The sequence below is a fragment of the Chrysochloris asiatica genome, unplaced genomic scaffold (genome assembly GCF_000296735.1).
Source record: "Chrysochloris asiatica unplaced genomic scaffold, ChrAsi1.0 scaffold00006, whole genome shotgun sequence".
NCBI classification, from domain to species: Eukaryota; Metazoa; Chordata; class Mammalia; order Afrosoricida; family Chrysochloridae; genus Chrysochloris; species Chrysochloris asiatica.
In genome coordinates this window covers 1,416,648-1,433,594 of record NW_006408524.1, presented here as the reverse complement: position 1 = coordinate 1,433,594, position 16,947 = coordinate 1,416,648, and the positions used below count along the sequence as shown (strand labels likewise).

At 44.8% G+C, this 16,947-nt stretch overlaps 1 protein-coding gene across 8 annotated transcripts in view; it reads left to right on the top strand.

Moving 5' to 3' along the window:
* Positions 1 to 16,947, top strand: part of CAMK2B (calcium/calmodulin-dependent protein kinase II beta) — a 188,031-nt gene that overhangs the window by 66,168 nt on the left and 104,916 nt on the right. For all 8 annotated transcript variants that reach the window (XM_006832088.1, XM_006832089.1, XM_006832086.1 and 5 more), the window contains exon 2: positions 15,548 to 15,642. In XM_006832088.1, coding sequence (XP_006832151.1) covers positions 15,548 to 15,642 — 95 coding nt within the window. The remainder of the gene's footprint in view (positions 1 to 15,547; positions 15,643 to 16,947) is intronic.

Genomic DNA, 16,947 nt, shown 5'->3' with positions numbered 1-16,947 from the left:
GAGATGGATCAGCCAGGTGGCATCATTGATGGCCTCAAGTGTGGCATCGGTAGCGAGGTTGGCCCAGGATCGGACATTGTTTCGTTCTGCTGTGCATGGGGTCGCTATGAGTTGGTTCCAACTCGATGGCACCTGGCAACAACAACAAACATCTTTATGATATTCTCTGCTTTCAGCCAAGATCCATCTGACGTCAGCAATGTTATCCTTCATTCCATGGGGTCTTCTGAATACGGTTTGACCCTCTGGAAGTTCTCTGTCAATGTGTGGTTGCAGCCCTTTTGAATTATCTTTAGCAAAATTTTAATTGCATGCGATATTAATGATATTATCCGATGATTTCTGCATTCTGTTGGGTCACCTCTCTTTGAAACGGTCATAAATATGGATCTCTTCCAGTCAGTTAGCCAGGTAGTTGTCTTCCAAATACTTTGGCATAGATGAGTGAGTGCCTCCAGTGCTGCATCAGTTTGTTGAAAGATTTTAATTTGTATTCCATCAACTCCAGGAACCTTGGTCTTTGTCAAAGCCTTCAATACACCTTGGACTTCTTCCTTCTTTATCATTGGTTCTTGATCATGGTTGAACATCAACCCTTTCTTTTTGTTACAGTGACTGCATTCTTTCCATCTTCTTTTGATGCTTTATTGTTCAGCCTTTAGAATCCTTCAGTATTTCAAGTCGAGTCTTGAATTTTTTCTTCAGTTCCCTCAACTTGAGGAATGTTGAACATGTATTTTGCTTTTGGTTTTCCAACTCCAGGTCTTTGAACTTTTTCTCATAATATTTAACTTAGTTTTCTCGAGTTGCCCTTTAAAATGTTCTATTCATTTCTTTTTCTTCCTCATGCTGGGTCTACAGATGCTAAAATGAGACCAAGCAATGCAGAGGCTGTGCAGGAAGCACTGCCATTGGTTGCTGGGATGGTGAGAACAGGGACTTACCAGGCGTGCATGGGAACAAGGGAGAAACACAACTCTTTGCAGCCAACCTCCACCCTCATCCTTGTAAAAACTCCAGATGGCTGTGCCACTCCATGCTGGCCCACAGTTCGCCTGGTTTTCTTCTCTTTCACTGCTCCGGTTCAGTTTCCTTTTCCAGTTGGCCCCCAGACTACCTCACTGCCCTGTCCTGAGATGTCCAGGGCTCTGTGTTGGTTTCACTGGGTCTCCTGTGTCTTTGGTACAGAAAGTCAGTTCAGTGCATCTACTAACTGTGCCATCTGTCTCTGGACTTTCATATGTTGTTGTTGTGTTGTTGTGATGTGCCGTGGCGTCAGTTCTGACTCATAGTGACCCCATACAGTGACCCCAGGCTATAAATCTTTACAGGATCAGAAAGCCTCATTGTTCTCCCACGGAACAGCTGGTAGTTTCAAACTGCTGACCCTGAGGTTAGCAGCCTGATTCATAAACACTACGCTAGTCTTTTGTATTTCTGTTTTGGTTTATTCCTAAGTATTTTATCTTTTTGTAGCTATTATGAATGTAAAAGAGGCTTGACTGCACAGTGGGCTAAAGATTGAACTGCTAACAAAAAGGTCGGCTGTTTGAATCCACCAGCAGGAGAAAGATGAGGCAGTCGGCGTCAGTAAAGATTTTTGAGGACAGACTCAGAAACTCCATGGAGCAGTTCTCCTGTAACCTGCTCTGAGTTGGAATTGACTTGAGGGCATTGAGTTTGGTTTGTAAATTGTGTTGATTTCCTTACATCTTCTTCAGAGTTATCTTAGTTGGTATAGAGGAATCTGACCGATTTTTATATGTTGATCTTGTGTTATGCTACTTTGCATAATTCTTTCAATGAGTTCCAGTAATATTCTTGCTGTCTCTGGGATTTTCTATGTATAGGATCAAATCATTTGCAAATAAAAATCATTTTACTAATTTTCTTTAAACCAATTTGGATGGTTTTTATTTCCCTTTCTTGCCTTCTTGCCTTCATTTAAGGACTTCCAATACTATGTTGACCAAGAGCGGTGACAAATGGCTTCCTTGTCTGCTTCTTCAAAATAGAATGCTTTCAGTCTTTCTCTGTTGAGAGTAAATGCTCGCCATTGATTTTTCACATATGTTGAGAAATTCCCCTTCTATTCCTATTTTTCTGAGGGTTTTTTTTTTTATATATAATCAGAAGCGGGTGTTGGATTTTATCAAATGCCTTTTTGTGTAGTGAGTGATATGACCATGTGATTCTTTTCCATTATTTTATTTGTGTAGTGGATTATGTTGTTTGTCTAATGTTGAACCATCTGTGCATACCTGCTATGAGTCCCACTTGGTTATGATGTATTATTATTATTTTGATATGATGTTGGATTCTATTGACTAGGACTTGGTTGAGGATTTTTGTGCCTATGCTCATGAGGTGATATTGATCTGCAATTTTCTTCTTTAGTAGTGTCTTTGCCTGGGTTATGTTTGCTTCATAAAATGAATTTGGGAGTATTCCACCCCTTCTATTTTCTGGAATAGTTAGAGTAGAAGTAGTGTCAGCTCTGCTCTAAATGTTTGTTTGGATTCTCTAGTGAAGCCATCAGGACCAGCTGGGTTATTTGTTGTTGGGAGTTAAAGCATTGTTTTTGAGTGACTTGTTCAATTTCTCCTTTTGTTATGGGCCTGTTCAAATTTTCTACCTCAGTCTGTGTTCGTTTAGATAGGTAGCATGTTTCTAGATATTTTTCTACTTCTTCTAGGTTTTCAGTTTTGTTGAAGTACAATTCCTTAGTTCTGTTGTGATGTTGCTCATTTTATTTCTTACTCATGTTGCATCTTATCCTTCTTTGCATTTGTTAAATTTGCTAGTGGTTTGTCAATTTTGTTAATTTTTTGAAGAACTGTAAGTATTTATATTTTCTACTGTTTTTCAATTCCTATTATTTCTATTGTAATCTTTATTGTTTCTTTTCTTTTGTAGACCTTAGGACTTTTTTGCTGCTCGTTTTCTAATTGTTGGAGTTGGTGGGTTAAGTTTTTGATTTTTGGTGTTTCTTGATACGTGGATTTATTGCTATAAATACACCTCTGACTACTATTTTTGCTGTGCCCACTGATTTTTTTTAATTACATTTATTTGTAGTTGAAATTGTTTTTAATTCATATATGTTGTTGTTGTTATGTGCCGTGGAGTTGGTTCTGACTCTTAGAGACTCTGTACAGGGTTTCCGAGGCTGTAAATCTTTACGGGAGCAGAAAGCCTCATTCTTCTCCTGCAGAACAGCTGGTAGTTTTGAACTGCTGACCTTGTGGTTCACAGCCCGTTTCGTAACCACTATGCTACCATAGCTCCTTATACATGCATTTAATTAATGAACTTATAGGTTATTTGCATCTCTCCCTTATCAAGGGACTGGTTCCTCCTGATAACATGCCTGAAGTATGAGAGACGAAGGTTTACCATCCTAGCTTCTAAGGGGCATTCTGGCTGTACTTCTTCCAACACAGATTTGTTTGTTCTTCTGGCAGTCCGTGGTACTTTCAATATTCTTCTCCAAAACCATAACTCAAATGTATCTAATGTATTGTCTTCCTTATTTATTGTACAACTTTCACATGCATATGAGTGTATTAAAAATACCATGTCTTGAGTCAGGTGTACCTTAGTCCTTAAACTGACGTCTTTGCTCTTGAACACTTCAAAGAGGTCTTGTGCAGCAGATTTGCCTAATACAATACATCATTTGACTTCTTAACTGCTGCTTCCATGAGTGTTGATTGTAAATCCAAGTAAAATGAAGTCTTTGACGACTTCAATCTTTTATACATTTATCATGATATCATTTATTGGCCCAGTTGTGAGGATTTTGTTTTCTTTACAGTGAGGTGCAACCCATACTGAAGGCTATGGTTTTTGATCTTCATGAGTAAGTATTTTAAGTCCTCTTAACTTCCAGCAAGCAAGGTTGTATCTCTCATCTGCATGTCGCAGATTGTTCATGACTTTCTCCATTCTTGGTACCCCATTCTTCTTCATCTGACCCAGCTTCTTAGATTTTCTCAGCACACAGATTGAAGGGTGTGGTGAGAGAATACAACCCTGGCTCACATCAAAGGTTTTTGTATACTGGGTTTTCATTCTCATTCAAATCTAGGGAGTTTTAAAATTTTAATTTTTATGACTGTTAATACTTAGTAGTTTAAAATCACAGTATTATTTAGTTTCCATGTATTTGATTTTACCCCCAATCTCCCTATTCTTTTTGTCTAATTTTATAGTGTTGTGTTTTGAGAAGATGCTTTAAAATCTATTAAGTCTTGCTTTGTGGCCTGACACATGGTCTGTTGAGAATGACCCATGTGCACTGGAAAAGAACATGTGTCGTCTTTTTGTTGAGTGAAATGTTCCGTGTGTGTTTATGAGGTCGTTGGTTGATTGTGTTATTTACATCTTCTGTGTCTTTATTGAGTTTCTTCTACCTATCGTGTCCTTCATCAAAATTGATGATACAGTCCCTACTATCATTGTGAAATTGCCTAGTTCTCTTTTTCAATTCTGTTAATGTTTGCTTTCTGTATTTTGTGGCTCATTCTTTAGGCAGATAGATTATTATGGTTTGTTTTCTAGCTGGTCTGGTACTCTAACCATCATACTGTGCCCTTCCTTGTCCCTTATGCTGGTTTTTGCCATGAGTTCTATTTGATCAGAAACTAATGTTACTGTTTCTCTTCTTTTTTTCTTTTTTAAACTTTTTACTGTTAATTGAGTGATAAACACAAAAATTAGACCTAGCACATCATTTTATACAAGTTTGAATCAGTGATATAAGGTTAAAAGGCTCTGTTTTAGAAACTTTTTCTGTGAATTGAGTGAAGGTTTGCAGAGAAGATCATCAATTTTACATCCAGTCAATCACACGCTTTGTTTCAGCTCCATGATGGCAGTCTGTTCTGTGGAACAACAGTCATTCGCTTCCTCCCTGGGGCTCCTATTTCCATGTCCCCCACCTTCCCCTCCCTTGTCACCTTTGTCCTTAGGCACGCGTTGCCTCTTTGATTTTGAATGATTGGCCATTCCATCATTCATACTGTGCACACCTTACTAGTGGTGGAGTCCCCCTGTAGACCTACCTATTGCTTGGCTGAAAGTTGGGCCACGAGGGTGAGGTCTTCTCCAGACAAAAAGGTGGTCGAGGACCACAGTCTCAGGTTCCTCCAGTCTCTTTCTAACCAGTAAACCCAGTCTTTTCTCAAAAAAGAATTTTGAGTTTAGTTTCACATACTCTACCACTCTATCTGGGACCTTCTAATGTGATCCCTTTCAGAGCATTTGGTAGTGATAGTTGGATGTATCTAGTTCTTCTGGTCCAAGAGTTGTGGAGACTGATGTTCACATGATCCATTAGTCCATTGGACTAATTGATTCCAAGTACCTTCAGTTCTCCTCACTCTTCTTTCTTCTGCACCTGGACAGACCAATAGCTGCACATTACATGGCCGCCGCCCATGAGCTTTTAAGATCCCAGATGCTACTCACCCAAGGAGGATGAAGAATATTGTCTTTGTGGACTATGATATATCAGTTGACCATGGTATCCCCGAGTCTATGGTCCTGAGCACCCAGGCTCAGCTACTCATTGCCTTAGGATGTTTGATAGTATCTAAGAAGTGGTCATCATTTTGTCCACTGTGTGCACCACTACATTCACAGTTGTATTTGCAGAAAAGGTAAATACTCATGTCCCAATATCCTCTTCCACACTCTTGTATGTCCATGGAATATATAAATACACACAACACACACACACACATACACACAGAAGGGTGAGTCATAACTTACCCGTACTCTGGCTGTAGAATTTATGTTAATCAACTTTTAGAAAAGACAAATACATAATTTTTTGACATAATCTCCTTGCTTTTCAATTCACTTTGTCCATTTGTCAACAAGCTTTTGCGTTCACTAAAACATTAAGAAATGTTTTAGGTTGAGCTGTGAGCCACAGATGCACCTCTGTCTTCACTTCTTCATCAGAGGTGAATCTTCATCCTTGAGGGGCTGCTTTTAGGAGACCAGACAGGTGAAAGTCTGATGGAGCAAGGTCAGGACTATAGGACGGATGCTTTAACACCTCAAAACCAGGTTTTTGTAGAGTGTCAACAATGTGAGCAGAGGTGTGCAGAAGTGCATTGACATGCAAGATCACAGTGCCCTTGGATAGCAGTCTTCTGGGTTTAATCCGAAGTTTAAGCTTCAGCTCTTCCATGAGTATCTCATTGTATCGAGCACTGTTGACTGTTGAACTTTTTTCCTGGTAGTGTTCCAATACTGGCCCTTGAGAATCCCAGAAAACTGTACACATCAATTTTCCAACTGATGGTTGACTTTTGAACTCAATCAGTGATGGAGGATGTTTTCATTCCATACTCTGTCGTTTACTCTCAGGCTCATAGTGATGAATCCATGTCTTGTCATCAGTAATGACTTTTTAAATAGAAACTTTTACATTCCTTCGAGTATTGATCCAAATTTTGTTTGCAGATGTTGAAACGATTCTGTTTATGCCCTTCCGTGAGTTGTTTCGGTACTTGTCTGGCACAAACTTTTTGAAACCCAAGTCTGTTGTGGATTATTTCATAGACAGAACCATGGCTGATTTGCAAATGATTTTCCACATAATCCATTGTCACTCGTCTGTTCAACAGAATCATTCTACGTACATGATGAATGTTATCATCAGCCGTGGACGCGGCTAGGTGTTTTAACATAATCAGAGTTTGGATAATTTTTGACTCACCTGTGTGTGTGTGAGAGTCAAATACATGTACATACATACCCACATTCTACTCTTCTTCTCGTACCCATACCCCATGTGTCTCTGTCCATGTATCTACCCACAGAACATTGTATTTCCAAGCTTGTGTATATATATCATGATTTATGGTTAATGCGTTGGACCGCATGTCAGTTTGAATTGCAGGGTCAGAGGTTCAAGCTCACCAGCCACTCCTTGGAACCCCTCTATAGGGTCACTATGGGTCGGAACCAACTCGACGGCACTTAACAACAACAACTTCTATCCCCTTTAATCCTTGCATACTTTCACCTGTCTTCATTATTCTTCTGCCAACCTCCCCACTTGTATAGTGCCTTCCCCATCATCTGAGCTAACAGGTGTCTACCCTATAGCCAGTGAATTACTCTCCCTTCCCTCCCACCTCTGGAAACCATCAAAGAATGTTTCTTTATCACTTTCCAATTCTTATGTATTTGTGGGATTTATAAATATAATATCCTACGTCCCTCTCTTACCCATCCAGCCTATGTCTCAGCCCATGTATCTCTGCCCAGAACACTGTTGTCCCAGGGTTGTATATAGATCACTATTTAGTCCATGCATACCTCCCTAAGTCTTTAACTATCTTCATTCAGTCTTGCTCTTTTCAGTTTGCTGTTTACTGGAATTTTTTTCTTTCATTTTTTGATTTTTAATTACACTTTACTTTTGTCTCTAAGTAAGCCTCTTGGAGGCAGCATGTTGATGGGTCTTGTTTTCTTATTTAGTCTACCGCTCTTCTCTTGACTGGTGCATTTAATCCATGTACATTCAGTGTGATGACTGATAGGAATTTACTGTTGCCATTCTTTTGTGTTTTTTATTGTGGTGTTGGTGCTTTTTTTGTTCTGTGTATTTTTTGTGTTGAGTTCATTTTGTTATCAGATTTTCTCTTTTATTTTCTTTGTTGTTGACTTTGTGTCTACTTGAAGTCCTAATGATGTTCTTCTTTTGAATTTTTATTAGATGGTCAATTAATTTTGTTTTCTTTAACTATACAAATAAATATACATTTGTAATGTGTATTTATCTTTCTAAATTTAAGATAGTCTGCTCTAACTTCCTCTCCATTTGGAAGTTCTGTAGTTATACTACTGATTTTTTGCTTTGTAGTTGTCTTCATTTATAGATTGATACCTCTAGTTCTCTATTTTCAATATTGTGTTGCTGTATTGTGTTGTGCGGTCGAGTTGGTTCTGAATCTTAGTGACTCTATATAGGGTATCGGAGGAGTGGCTGGTAGGTTTGGACCACTGACCTTGCGGTTAGCAGTCCAGTGCTTGCCCTACAGTGCCGCACACCAGGACTGTTTGAGTATGGTAAGTTTGTTTTATTCTTGAGCATTAGTTTTCTGGGCTTGTTTTTGTTGATGTCATCTGTTTTCATCTCAAGTTATTGTCTAACCTTGTTAGTTTAGTCAGCAGGTCCTCATTTAGCATTTCTTAAAGGTTTTGTTGTGTTTTTATAAATTCCCTTCATTTCTGTTAATCTGAAAATGTCCTAATTTCACTATCATATTTGAGGGAAAATTTTGTTGACTATATAGTTGTAGCGTAGTGGTTACAAATCGGGCTGCAAACCCTAGGGACAGCAGTTCAAAACTACCAGCTGCTGCTCCGCGGGAGAAAGATGAGGCTTTCTGCTCCCGTAAAAATTTACAGAAACCCTGTACAGGGTCGCTATGAGTCGGAACCGACTCGACGGCACTTAACAACAACAACAACATATAGTTGTTGGTTAGCAATATTTTCTTTCAGGGTTTTGCATTTGACCTCTCGTTGCCTTCTTGCCTTCACAGCTTCTTTAGAGAAACCAGAGCTCAGTCTTACTGGTTCTCTTTTATAGATAACATTCCCCCTTTTTTCCTGAGCTGCTCTCAATATTCTTTGTTTTTTGTTTTGGAAAGTTTGATTATGATCTATTTTGGTGACTTTCTTTTTGGGTCTGTCTTGTATGGAGTTTGTTGCTCTTTTTGGAAGGGCATCTTTATCTTTCATGATATTCAGGAAGTTTTCTGCTAGCAAATCTTTGACAATTCTTTGTGTGATTTATTTTTGCATCCTACTTCCTTGAATTTTTCTAAGGTATTACCTGTGTCTTACTTGATTTTGTTTATGGTTTCCTTGAGCTTTTGGAAGATTCTCTATATAAACCTTTTTATTTCCTTATCAGGTATTTATTTCTCCTGATCTTCCTTGGAGAAGTTTCCTAGTTCTTTATATTTGCTTGTGCCATTTGTTTGGGGTTTTGTCTGTTTGTTTGATTTCAAGTTGTCTGTTGTCTCTGAGACACTTTGTTGTTGCATTTACTTGTTGGTTATATGCTGGTTTGCTTAACTCTGAATTTTTATTTTGCCTTTTTGGTAAATCTGGGCAGTAGGACAGACTTGCTACTTTGGTTGCTAGTGTGGCGATCCTGGACCACTCCACACCTGTCTCCAGGAGGGTGGAATATTCGGTGGGAGGGTGGGCAGGGCAGTCACGAGCAGCTGTGGGCAGTAGGGACAAATGTTGTCCACCATCTGTCATTGATCCAACAGTGCAGGAGCAGATGGTGGCACTCAAACACTGGGTGAGGTGGCATGTGTGAATGGCTAGTGGAGAGACAATGCTTGCCTCCTGCAGGATGGGACAGAGAAAAAGAAGAAACGGGGTATGGGGAAAATGAGTAAAAATGAAGGGAGAAGAAGGGGGAAAATCAATGAAAAGGAAGAAAAAAAAGGAGGCTTGGGTGGCTGTGGTTGCCTGTGCTGGTGCAGACCCAGCCCAGGGCGGTGTCCTGTCTGCTGGGACCTGGGTTGTGTATAGATCACACACACATATTCTCTTTCCTCGGGAATATGTCAGAGCAGGGTGATCTACCCGCATCTGCTGTATCTGACATGGTGTGGGTATGTGTAGGGCTGGTGGCTGATGGTAGTGGGAGACAGTCTGAGCCAGTTGGGCAGGTAGGGAGCAGCGTGTGGGACCACCCTAGTCACCAGGTTAGTAGAGGCTGGAGGGCTGGTCACTGGGAAGGTGTAGTGGGACACCTTTCACTGGTGTGGGCGTGGGCCTGGTACACTTTTGGGTGGGTGAGCATCACAATTATCCAGTCCTGACCAGACGCAGTCCAGGGGTGGAGGTGGGGGAATGATCAGAGTCAGTGTCTCTAGCTGCCACCCTTCACGCTGGCCCTCAAACCAAGCAACTACGGCTCCCCTCTAGTGCCTTGTTTCAGCCTAGTTATGAGCTCTTGCCTAACTCTGCTGTCACCTCTGCCACTGGGGTTCTTGCCTCCTGCCCTTCATTCCCTCTCCCAGACCCAGTGTATGTCCTGCTTACCTGGTTTCACTCTGGACTGTCTCCACTGTGTGTTTGTATCAGTGGGATTCTGTAAAGTTGACTTCTCCTCACTTGTGTATTTGTATCACCTTGAGTCTTAAAATGGCCACATTGCTCCAGACCCCCACTCTCTCGTCAATCATTGTTTGTTCTGTTTGCCTTTCCAGCAGGTGTTTAGTCCAAGTCCGTATCCTTCCATTTGATGCTCAGAGCTCCTGAATGATCGTCGGTGTGTGTTTAGCTCTGATGTTCAGGTCTCTGATGTAGAAGGTGGAGTACAGTGTGTCACCGGGGTGCCATCTTGTTGCATGCCTTAAAGCTGTCTTTCAGTTGGGTTTTAAAGGATGAATAGGAATTTGCTGAGTGGTAAAAGAGCACGCTTAAGGTATCAATCAAGGATCTTTGTCTGTGTTGTTATATCTTGATGGTGATGTGTTCCTGGTAGGTAGGCATCATGAACTTGGAGAGGAGCATAGACAAGAGCTTGCCTTACTGTTGTTTGAGATGTGGGACCCTCCAACCTGTTGTTGCTACAGTGCATGTGAATGTGTTTGTGAGCCATTTCTTGGCATCACCTTGTCCCTCTATGTGTTCTGTCCCAGCTGCCTGGGTGCTTTCTTGTAGGAAATTGGGTCAGACACAGAAGCAGACTGGGGTAACCAAACTGAGTGCGCACTCCGGGGTAACGAAAGGAGAGGGACCCATTTTCAGGGTACGGATTGGAGGTGAGATTGTGACAGAGGTGGGGAGGGGGCTGGAGCTAAGACTGATTTTGGAGTGAGGTCATCATGGGGGAATGCAGCAGGAGAAGGAGTAGGGTGGAGAGAAGCGGGAGATCAGAGAGGTAGTGATACCTGGGGCTCAGAGAGGAGGTCAAGGCCAATGGAGTCAGGGTCACAGAATGTCGCTCCAGAGCCTGCAGGACACACACTCATAGAAACTGAGTGGAGAGGGGCCATGAAGACAAGGAGGACTGAGTAAGAGGGGTCATGAAGATATGGAGGGCTAAGTAACAAGGGCCATGAAGACATGGAGGGGCTGAGTAAGAATGTCCAGTGTAATCTCTGGAGTCCCCCAAGCCCTTTCTCCTCATCCATGCTGCCTTCTCCCTGCTGGGAGAGGAGGGATTAGATCATCATACTTTGTGCCGCCTCCATGTCTAACCCAGAATGGACACCTGAGAGCCACCGTAGGGGCTGTTTGTTGTGGAACTTCATGCCTGGCCCTATCACCACCCACCAGGTAGGTAGGCACAAGGTTAGCACAAGATGTTTTTCCCAGAAGCAAGCCTCTCAGGGGGAGTTGTCTCTGTAGTTTCCTCCCACCACAGTGGTCTGGGCTGTGATTGAGAAGCGAAGACTCCAGAACTGAACTGACCCAGCCTGGGTGTTCCCTTTGCCCTTGGGCATGGGGCAGAAGGGCACCCTTTCCTAGCAGGAGGCTTCAGATGAGAAACGAGAGGTGAAGCGCTTTCCTGTTAGGCACTCTGTCTGTTGGGCAAGCAGGGCCCTAGGCAGATGAAAGCTTGTGTCCCTGCATTAGGGCGTCTTTGTGTCCCTGCGGCCTTTCTGTGAACTTCCATTTGCCAAGCACCTGGGGAATGCCACCCTTCCAACCCGGCCTCCATGGCCAAGATAGGTGGTGTAGAGTGTCCACCCAGACTCTACCTTGTTTCCAAGGGCAGCCTAGCCTCCTGCCCACCATGATCCTATCATCTTCACTGACTGGAATGTTAGGGCTAGCTGATGGCAGCTCTGCGGTTTCTGCAATGAAAAAGAGAGCCCAGACCAACGTGTTGTTGTTGTTGTTAGGTGACTTCGAGCAATGGGAGCAGGAACAAAGTCCAGGAGGTAAGGTGGGGAGGAAGAGCCACAGGTCCACGGGGATGGAACCACAAAGCTGTCTCGCTCGTGTCTTCCATCCACGTGCAGTAATAATAGTACCAGGTACTGTCTACTGGTAGCTACTGGCCTCTTGGCAGAGTAAGCTTCTTGCTCACTGTGCCTGCTTGGTCCCTCACTCCCGTTCAACACTGTGCCCTGGGTGGAAGTTGGATGAGTCTCCCTTGCCTGTGGTCTCGGTCATCTCTGGGTCCTCTTGTGCGTCACGTGGGGCCTGGTGTGCATGATCCCTCTGTAGATGTTTGGTATCCTGTTTTGAGTTTTCTGGCTCAAGGTTAGGTGACCGTGTGAGGCTGGGTTCCCTGCTCTCCAGCCCTGGCAGAACCAAGCCAGAACTGGAATATCCCTGGCCCAGGGCGGACAGCATGAAGCCCTGGGCCCTCCTGAACCAGGGCTAGTGTGGAGGAAGCTGATGGGAAAGAGCTCAGAGGCACCACTGAGGGCCTCTGCCAGTCTGTAGACCGTCTGGCAGCAACCTTGCTCAGCCCTCTCAGTGACCCTATAAATGTTTCCCATTCCCTTTTATGGGTGGGCAAACAGGCTCAGAGGATCTGTCACCCTCTCTGAGCAGGATAGGTGGGGCAGCATTGAACCTAATTGGCTCATCACAGTCTCTGAAGCTAAGCTCTTGAATTAGCAAAGATCCTTTCTTTGTATTTTTTCTTAAAATAAGAGAATATTTTAAAACATACATAGTGAAGAGTATAGAAGGGTGATAGCCCCCCCACCCCAACCCACCCCCACTGCAGTCCCTGGCAGAAGCAGTCACCATCCCCAGCTCCTGTGCTTGTTTGGAAATAGAGCTCCCGGGTCTGCCTAGGTCAGCAAAGCAGCCTGAAGCTGACTCCACCTGAGCTGCCTCCCACAAGACTCCAGAGCTATCATTAGGCATAAGGACCTGAGTCCACAGGGTATTGCTAAGTTAGATTTAGTGTTTCTCTCTGTTTTTTCCAAGGAGGTGGGTAGTACATTAAAAAAAAGATTTATATCGAGAAGAATTATAGCAAAAAAAGAGAAGAAAGGTTCAAAATGTAAGCACTTTTGGGTTATCTAGAGCTTAGAGTTTAGAGGGGCTGGGGGCTCCTGATACTGCCCTCACCTCGCATGCCCATATGCTCTTTGGCCCTCCAGAGACTTTGAGAGGTAGCCCTGTTTCACTTTACGGGGGGCAGGGGAGCCCGTGCAGGCAGGCTAGTGCTTGCCTGTAGGAGATCAAGTAGCATTCAGTACCCAAACTGGGCCTCAGCGCCTCCTCCCACCCCCAGAGCACACTCACACATAACTGTGGGGTTTAGCATAGAGTTCAGACCTCAGTCTGGGGCTGTGAACACACGACTCTACCAATTTCCTTCTATCACCTTGTGGCTGGTCCCCCTGCCTGCTGTGGGAGGGAAGGTCTACCTGCCTTCACATTATGACTTCCAGGTGTGCATATGGGAACCCTGGGGAAGCAGAGAAAGCCTGCTACTCACAGGCCACAAGCTGTAGGATTTCACTTACAAAACACTCTGGAGATGGGGGACAGATGAGCAGATACCAGGGGTAGGGATGGGGAGTGGGGGTGGCTCACAGAGGAGGCAGGAGTTTCTATACCCTGATTGTGCTTACATGAATCTGCTGGCATGGTAGGGTGACACCGAGCCACACACACACACACACACACACACACACACACACATTGCACACCCCGGACAACCTGCATCCTTCTGTGCCTTTGTTGACTGATCGTGGCAAGGAGACCACTGAGCTATAGTCATGCACTGTGTGAAATGAACTATGTGGGGGTGAAGGGTGCACAGGACCCCCCATACATTTCTTTATAATTTCATATAAGTCTCTAATTAAAGATAATCAGTTCAAAGGAAAAAATAAAGAAATTGCTTGGCCTGCCACAGATCAGGGGCAAGAGGATTTCATTGAATAGGAGCTGAAAGGACTCCCCAGGGCCCCTGCCTGGTTCGGTCAGGGTTTCCTGGGGAGTGCTCACTTTCCCCAGCAGAGGTCCTGGTGAGGAGCAGGGTGGTTCAGGCCCGGGCACTGACATGGGAGCATCCCCCTCACTAGTGGGGGCTGCCGACCCAAACCAGAAAGCACTGAGTTCCTGTTGGGGCAGACCCTTGAACTTCCACTCAGAATTCAGGTCTAGAATGAACGCTAGGAGGTAGATGAGGGCATATGCAGAGGGGCTTCTGAAGTTTGTGGGACAATTATCTTTTCATTCCATTGTTATGTGATCTCTTTGTAGTCCCCTCATGTTTGTATAACAAGGGAGCCCTGGTGGCATAGTGTGTAAGCATGAGACTACTAGCAGAAAGGTCCCTGGTCTGAACCCAACAGCTCTGTAGGAGAAAGATGCAGCTGCCTGCTTCTGTTCCGACTGTTGTTGTTAAATGCTGTCCAGTCGGTTCCAACTCATAGTGAACCTGTGTCAGGTTCCCAAGGAGCAGCTGATGGGTTTGAACCACTGACTTAGCAGTTAGCAGTCCAGTGCTTATACTTCAGCACCACACCAGGACTTCCCTGTAAATATTACACTCTTGGAAAAGCTTTGGATCACTATGAGCTGGAGATCAACTGGTTGACAAAGGTCTTGGCTTGGGTTTGGCATTTGGACCAGCTTCTATTGGCCTAAATGACCATGCCCCCTGACACCACTGCTCATGTGTACTGGGCCTAATCTATTAAAGAAGGGGGTTGGAAATCAAACCAACCCAGCCTCTGTGACAGAGGACCCTGGTAAGGACCCACTGCCATCCCTCACCCGCCAGCTTAGTCCTGTGGTCATTTGGGAAGTGCCACCCTGACCCCGTCTGGGGCCCCCACCTCCTCCTCTAAGGTTAGCCCAGGCTCCCCTGCTTGGCCAGATACTTCACACCCCCTCCGACTTCTTTCTACAGCTCCAGTCTTTCTGGGCTTTCTGTAAATGTCCTTGTGGCCATGAGACCTGCCCTTCCTGGACCCCCCGACCCCCATTCCCACCTCTGTGACATAATGCTGCTCCCTTCCTCCAGACCGCAGGGCCTGTGTCCAGCTGCACCGACCCTCCCTTTAGAGTCCACTAGGAGAATCCAGCGCTGTAGGATAAGCACTGGACTGCAAAGTTGGTTTGAAGAGGTTCAAACTCACCACCGTTCCTGGGAAACCCTTTACAAGGTTGTTATGAGTTGAACCAACTCAACGGCACTTAACAACAACAGGGAGAATCCGTCAGTGTTTCAGGGACATGACCTAGAAAGAAAGAGGCTGCAGGCATGAAGGAACCCCAAGTTGACAACGTGCAGGCTGGCAGTGAGGAGGCTGAGGCTAGGTGGGAGCAGGCCTGCTGCCTCCCACCGCCTCTCCTCCAAGCAGGTTCTCCCGGCTCCAGCTGGGGACAGCTCCTGGAGAGTGGGGGCTCCCTTCCGCATGCCGACCTCTCTCCTGAGTTCACTGCGCGTGGTGAGCTGGTGGCTGGATATGCAGAGTGCTTATGGGGAGATTAATCAGTTCTCTCTCTTTCTCTCTGTCTGTCTCTCCTCACTTTCCTCACCCCTCCACGTTTTCCTCCTCAGGGGGGCTTTCTCTGTGGTCCGACGCTGTGTCAAACTCTGCACGGGACATGAGTATGCAGCCAAGATCATCAACACCAAGAAGCTGTCAGCCAGAGGTAGGGCCTCGGTCACAGGAGCGCAGGGGCACAGCAGGGACGCTCCCTCCTGGAGCCACCTGCCCTCGGGGAAGGGGCTTAGAGCCTAGGCCCAGCTGCTTGCCTGTTTGTGGCTGTCTATGGGCTGTGTGACCTGCCGTGGGGTGGGCACAGATGGAGCGGAATTCGTTGGGTGGAGGACTGTGGAGACAATGAGGCTACTCAGAGTGTCTGGGGTGAGGACAGGAGCCTGGTCTGGCAGGGACTGCACACCCTCAAATCCAGGGAACCTCTGCAGGACCCCCCAGGTACCCTAGGAGCACCGTTACTCTCTGGTTTCCTTAGTCTGTAGGGCTTTCTGTCCCCAGAGCTGCAGGAGGAGAGGTGAGTGGAGCCCGGTGGTTGCTGGTAGTCAGGTAGGATCGTCCACTGTTGCTGAATTGTGTGTCAGAGAATGGACCTGACTACACAAGGACTTGGCTAAGGTGGGGCTTACAGTCTGGTCTGCCATTTGCTTTCTGATTGGGCAGAATCCTGGCTCTGTGACCCAGTAGCAGTGAGCCCGGATGCTTGCTTGTTTGTCTTTTTAAAATCACAGCTGAATTGAATTTATAGATTCTGAAAGAATAAAAGCAGCCCCTAACATCCAGGCGCTGAGCTTGGTGCTCTCCTGTTGAACTGAACAATTTCACAGCTAGCTGTCAGCTCCAACAAAGCCACTTTGTGGCCTCAAGGGATCAGGACGAAACCACAGTCACATCTGTTCACAGACAAAACACGAGCATGGTCCAAGCCAGGCCTCTGTCCTGGATAATATGCGTAGTCACGTTTCTTCAATCCAGTCTTCCCTCCTCAGGAGGCTTATTAAGAAGCTCAATCAGAAGGACCCAACTTATTGAGAGGATCCAATCTGGGGCAGCTCCTCTTTTTTAAGCCCTCTCCCAAATCACCTAACACGAACCCAAACCCTGCAAGTTCTTTTGTTTGTTTTAAAATTGAGGTGATAGTCACGTAACATGCAAGTAACCATTTTTTAAAGTGTACAATTCAGTGGCATTTACCATATTCAAAATGTTGTGGAACATTTAAGACTCCTCTCTAGTCTTAAATTTTTTCCTCACCCCTGAATAGCATCCTGTACCAATTAATTATGGGAGAAAGATGAGGCTTTCTGCTCCTGTAAAGATTTATAGCTTCGGAAACCCTACTCTGCAGTGGTGGTGGTGGTAGTGGTGGTGGAGTCCGTTCCAACACATAGCAACCCTGTATAGGGTTTCTGAGGAGCAGCTGGAGAGCTTGAACCACTGGCTTTGCAGTTCAAACTGA